Source organism: Chenopodium album, chromosome 10 (genome assembly GCF_948465745.1).
Source record: "Chenopodium album chromosome 10, dcCheAlbu1.1, whole genome shotgun sequence".
In the NCBI taxonomy this organism is placed as follows: domain Eukaryota; kingdom Viridiplantae; phylum Streptophyta; class Magnoliopsida; order Caryophyllales; family Amaranthaceae; genus Chenopodium; species Chenopodium album.
Genome location: NC_137843.1, coordinates 42586553 through 42592821, shown reverse-complemented (window position 1 = coordinate 42592821; position 6269 = coordinate 42586553). Strand labels below are relative to the sequence as shown.

Genomic DNA, 6269 nt, shown 5'->3' with positions numbered 1-6269 from the left:
ATTCCTAAAACCACTAACTAAAATAGATAGGGCCGTAGGGTCAAATCTACAAGGAAACAATTGTCTTTTCTTTGTAATAAATTATTATAATCTAAATTATCAAGTAACGAATATGATTTTATGTAAATTAATCTAAGGGAACTAATAAAACTAAGCAAATAAGACTAAGAGAATATCAAATAAATAAAAGCTTAGGGCATAGGTTCACCAATAAATAATACTTTGGGATGAAAAACAACTATCAACTATCAATGCATAAATTATCCTTATTATAAAGGGCTTTTGCAAGGTATTACAATCACAGAATTAACTTAGCGGTATTAAATCACATCTCTCGTATCTTGACTTAACCATTTATATATTAATTCTTATCTGTTGAATCTTAAATCAATAATATTACGTAACCCATATAATTAAACATGCGTAAATCTATAACAATCAATAGGAAATTAACTATAAATCTAAAACTAATAAAACAAACCCACAAAAATGTAAAGAGATGAAACTAGAAAAGAATACTATTGAGAAACTCAAAGTAATAATATATTTTTATTATATTAGTAAAAAATTATGGCCAACACTAATACATAAATAGTGAAAATAAGTTCAACATCTCATGTATTATGGGATAGAATGAGTAAGAAAACCAAGGTAAAAGTTTAGTAAGAATTGGAAAAAAAAAACTAAAGTCAACTTCCAATTTCCTAGTAATGAAAAACATTAAATAAAGATGTGAAAAGCTAATCTCTTGCTCAGAAGATTCAGCTCTATAAAAACACAGCCTCAAAGGAACAAAATCGACTTAAACACTCGGCTTTAAGACACTTAAACGATCGGGCAATTGGGCTGCCAGATCGAGCCCGCTAAAATCACGCCCAGTAGCTGGTTGTTCTTGCTACAAATGTTTACCTACACCCCTATGTAGGCAGCGCTGCCTGCACCCCTCCATCACAATGACGTAACGTTGTTATTTTTCCATTTCAAGTCATCTATAATATATTCATTTCTGTATTGTAAATGTTTAATAGTGTTAATACATAATGCAATATTCAAATTAATTTCATTTTTGTATTTGTGATTTTAAAATGTGTTGTTACAATTATATTTTATTATTTTATTAATTTACACAAGATTTTGCTAGCATTTTTAAAATATAAAAACGAACATACTTCTCAGTTGTACATACTTATCATTTTTAAATCAAATACATCTAATAATATAGAACTAGTGAGTAGCCCGAGCGTTGCCTCGGGTTACTATTTCTGTAGTTTTGCAAGTGCTAATTTTTAATAGTGTTTAATAGTGTGTATATAGTATGTATATGATATTCAATACTGTTATAGTATAATATTATTTAGTGTGCAACATTAAAGCATAATCGACTACTTGCCTAGATGGTTAAACAATATTATTTCTTCAAAGAGGTTAAGGGTTCAAACCTTCTCATCCATATATTTTATTTTCAATATAGTTGAGACAACATTAAGTATTGTTGGTAGTGCGAATGATGTGGCATATTGAAGAATTGAGTGGATGACGTGGCATAATAAGAAGTTGAGTGAGTGACGTGGCGTAGTGAGGGGGTCTACGTGACGTAGAGACGTTTTTAGCAACGCCTTTTAATATATTAGTATAGATAGATTATCCTTCTTGTTGCACCCCTAGCTAATCCAATGTATCACGCATTTAAATATAGGAACAATCAAAACACACGACACACATCGTTTTTAATTTAAAAATTTTGATTCAAATAAAAGGTATATAGAATCATCGTCCTTGTTATACAATAATTGTATCCCTTTCTACTCTTGTGGTGTTGCATGTTTTCTTGGATACCTATCCTTTTTTCAATATATATGTGATCGTCTTCAATCTTTTGTTTTATTTCATTGTCCTGTGTAATAAGATATAAAAATATTTTAAACTAAAATGTTAGTAACAATAAAAAAACACTATAACTAAACAGGATGATTAAATAAACATTTACGTATGCAAAAATGAACACATTACCAAAAAATGAACATAGTTCAATATGAAAATGAACAATTATTAATATCTAAATGAACATCTTTCAAAATAAAAATGAATAATTACTAAAAGTCAAATGAACATCTTTCATTACAAGAATGAATGAACATTAAAATTTAATTGAGCATTTTTCAATATGATAACAAACAAGTATTTAAATTGAAACAAATATATATAAATATGAGAATGAACAAGTATAAAACTAAATGAACTTGTTTAAATATAAGAATAAATATCGTATTAGATTACAAATGAACATCTTTTAATGAGAATGATCATATAATCTAAAAAGAACGAACATAAATCAGAACATGTATCAAATTTAATTATGAAAATGATTATAAATGAATATGTATTCCATATATATGTACACAAACTCATACCAAATCTGTAAAAAAAGAAAAAAGAAATTAAAAAATAAAAAAAAATAAAAAAATAAAGATGCTTATAGAAACGAACCTTTTACAAAATTTAAATAATCATCAATTAATATGTGAATGATAATATATTATTATCATAAATGAACATATATCAAAACGAAAATGAACATTTATCAAAATGAGAATGAATATCTATCAAAGCGAGAATGGTCATTTTATCAAAAAGAAAAATTATACTCTTAGTAATCCTATGAAATAACTCAATTGATCCATATAATTACAAAAACTGTACAAAATTTAAACTTTTTTAGGCCAATAATTTTATAATTTAAGAACACACTATATATTAATTCCACACAAAACTAGAGAATTCCAAAATCTAACATAATCCAACCATAATTACTACCTCCGTTTCATAAAATCTGCAACAATTTCCTAAAAAGGAAGCTACACATTATGTGCAACAAAGTAGAAACTTTCCAAATATAGTATCTTGTTTTGTGTGAAATTACGTTTATACCCTCAATTTTTTATTTTTTATTTTATTTTTTTTAATCTATACTTACAATTTCTAATCTATTATGATTAAATTACTAAGCTAATGGATTTATCTTAATCTCTCCCACCAAAATTAAATCAACTCCCAACGACTCTCATTTATTTCTTCCACCCACACTTAAATCAACAACCAGATTCAACATCATTCAACCATTTTAAGAACCCTAACCCTTGTTCTTCCCCAATTCACGCCTCTCATTCTCTCTCTTCACTCTATCTCCTTCATCAAATCCTCGTCTTCTTAATTTCTTTGTTTTCTCCTTCAGATCTACCCTAATTTCCTTTATTTTTCCCAGATCTACAAGTTCCAACCATGGAAAATTAGCGAAAAATCATTGATTCGAGTCCCTTAGAGAAGGTTTTCTATGCAACCACCGTCGATAAGGAGGCTAGTTTTCTGTCTGATCTGATCATTTCCCTTGAGATGGATTCTGAATGGCCTCACCATTTTTTCAAATCTGGTGAAGCTGGAAAGGTTCTGTTTGAAAGTGGGTTGCTAGCTCTGGGAAAGGTGTTGAATTCGATTGAGGAAGCGAAGGGGGGTGAACTTGCTCGCTTTGCCAGAGGTAAACCCTAGCCTTGTCAAACCAAAACACCGTGCATACAGACCACGAAAAATTGGTAAATGTGAAGTTATGAGGAAGATTGGTGGGAGGGGGGTTAAGATTACTGACCAAATTGAGGAAGAGGAAAAGAAGACGGTGGTTGAAGCTGAAAACAACGACGGGGGAAAAGGGAAGGACAAGGTGGAAGGCGTAGCTGAGCAAGAAGAGGAATGGTGGGGTTATACCATGTCTAATCCTCCAACTAAGATGTGTATTTTGCCTCTGAAGATGCAAAGGTTGGGAACAAAAGGGTAAGATCTGGCGTTGAGGTTGATGAGGATAATATTGACCCATCTGTTCTCGATTTCCTCAAGTATCTGGATCAAAAATTCCACCCATCTGGGTGATTCAGAAGCATAACATACTCTAACCCTTAACTTTGTTAGCATTTCTGATTTTTTATGTCTCTATTGTTGCATTATCCCTTGAAATTGACTTGAATTTTCTGGTTTATGGCTATGTTCCGAGTCCCATTTGTTGCCTATTATGATCTTGCTCTGTTGTCTATGTTGTTGTTCATCAGTTTGATTTGTTCTTGTTCATGTTTGTATTCAGCTGTTGGCTTTGCCCTTGTTCTTAAGTTGGCTTTGTTGATATGCTGTCTTTATGCTTTGTTGATCTGCTAGCTTTGTTGGATATACTGTCCTGTTGGATATATTGTTGGATATTGTCCTGTTAGATATATTGTTAGATAGTGTTCTGTTGGATACATTGTTACTTAGGAGGATATATTGTCCTGTTGGATATATTGTTGGATATTGTTCTGTTGGATACATTGTTACTTAGGAGGGTATTGTTCTTTTGGATATGCTATTGGATATCCTGTTGGATATGCTGATGGATCATGCTGTTGGATATTGTTCTTGTTCTGTTGGATATTCTGTTGCATATGGTGTTGGAAATTGTTCTTCTTCTGTTGGATATTCTGTTGGATATGGTGTTGGATATTGTTCTTGTTCTGTTGGATATTCTATTGTATATGGTGTTGGATATTGTTCTTCTTCTGTTGGATATTCTGTTGGATATATTGTTCTGTTGGATATTCTTGTTCTTATACTGGCTTTGTTGTTGTTATGTTGTTGGATATGTTGTTGGTTGATGGGGATGTTGATTTATGGATGATGATAGGTGTTTGAAATTTTTTTTTGTTGTTTGAATACCTAAATTGAGTCCCCCTTGATCTCAATGACCAATGTGGAGAGATCATTTGTTGTTGTTGGTTGAAGTCCTAAATTGAGTCCCAAATTGATCTCAATGACCTATGGAGAGAGATCATCAACCACCCTAAATTCCATATGATGAAGGGACTCTTTTGATAAACAAAATATTGTTTGATTTGATCCACTATTTGATTTATCCATTAGAATCAAGTAGTGTAGAGGTAACAAACAAGAGTATTTTGTTATGATGAGAAAAAAAAAACTTCTGATGGAATTCTTTTTCACATTTGAGAACCTAAAAGAAGTTCTGCATATTTTTTTGGTTGAAGTACTTAATAGCAAATTACTACCACTACAATAATCATAGTTCCATCTCATGTTTAACAAAAGCATGCCATAACATGCATACATACTAGAGAGAGTCCTTCAAAAGTATGCCATAACATGCATACATACTACAGATTGAGTCCCACAAAAGTTACACATAACCACAATTTTTGAGTCCCATACATCACAATATGGTTATGAGTGGCAGTCCACCCTTATATATAGGTCATAAGGACTGTCCAAAAACTATCTTACACCCACAAAGCCAAAAAAAACCATAGAACAGATATTTGAGTCCATACCTTGCACAGAATGATTATGCTTTGTTCTTCTCAATCAGCATCTACTTCCATTTCAGCATCTTCTTCTGCTTGTGCCTGGTTAACTGGTCTAAACATGTCATTAAGGTGATTTATATCTTGTTCCACCAACACTGACAGTCAACCTCTCTGGCAGAATTTCTAGCTCTTCCAATCTTCTCTTTTTCATATGGCGTGGAGTAAAGTTGTTGCCTCCCATCCTTTTTAGAATTTCAGTCATACAAGACTGTACTGTGATCCTTGTGAATTTGTTTGATAATGGATCAGTGTTGTATGCCTCTTCCATAGCTTTAACTAACTCCTCAACATTTTTGGGGAATGACTGATATTGAATTGATTGCATAACTGTGAACAACCCTAAGTCTAGCACATTTAGGTTTGGAGATTGTGGGGGTTGGTACACCATTTTGATGTTGAATCCATTTTGTGTACAAGCTGACACAAACTCTGGATCAGTTGGAATTTTATGGGGTCTTGCATAATCCCATTGAAGGAAAACTTCCTTAGACAAGTGTGCTGGCCATTTGTGTATAATGGATGGAATGACCTTGTTGATCAATATGTCTCTAATCACATCTTTAGTTACTGATTGCAATACTTTCAATTCCATTGTTCCTGCTAGCCTGTTTTGCTTGATTTTTTTGCCCTTTGCTCATAAACAAACCTAAATATTCCATACTTGTCATCATGGATCATTTCCCCATCTGTGTTGTGATGTGGCTTTCCTATCATGGCCATGAACTTGGCTTTAACCTTAAACCTTTTGGAATGATCACATCTATAAGGATTTTCCTCATTGGGCAGCAGATAAAACTTTCTTGTCTTTGGGTTCAAGTAGAACCACTTTTCATCAATGTGAATGACATAGTCCATGTCATTGTACATTGGGTC

General features: G+C 32.2%; 1 protein-coding gene across 1 annotated transcript; it reads right to left on the bottom strand.

Annotated features, from left to right (window-relative positions):
* Positions 1-5460: 5460 nt before the first annotated feature.
* On the bottom strand, positions 5461-5988 carry LOC145565215 (uncharacterized). Its single transcript, XM_081625287.1, has one exon. The coding sequence runs from the start codon at positions 5986-5988 to the stop codon at positions 5461-5463; it is 528 nt and encodes a 175-aa protein (XP_081481413.1).
* Between the last annotated feature and the right edge of the window lie 281 nt (positions 5989-6269).

Excerpts from the sequence above, each read along its gene's own strand:
- LOC145565215 (XM_081625287.1), bottom strand. The coding sequence starts at position 5,988 with ATGGAATTGAAAGTATTGCAATCAGTAACTAAAGATGTGATTAGAGAC.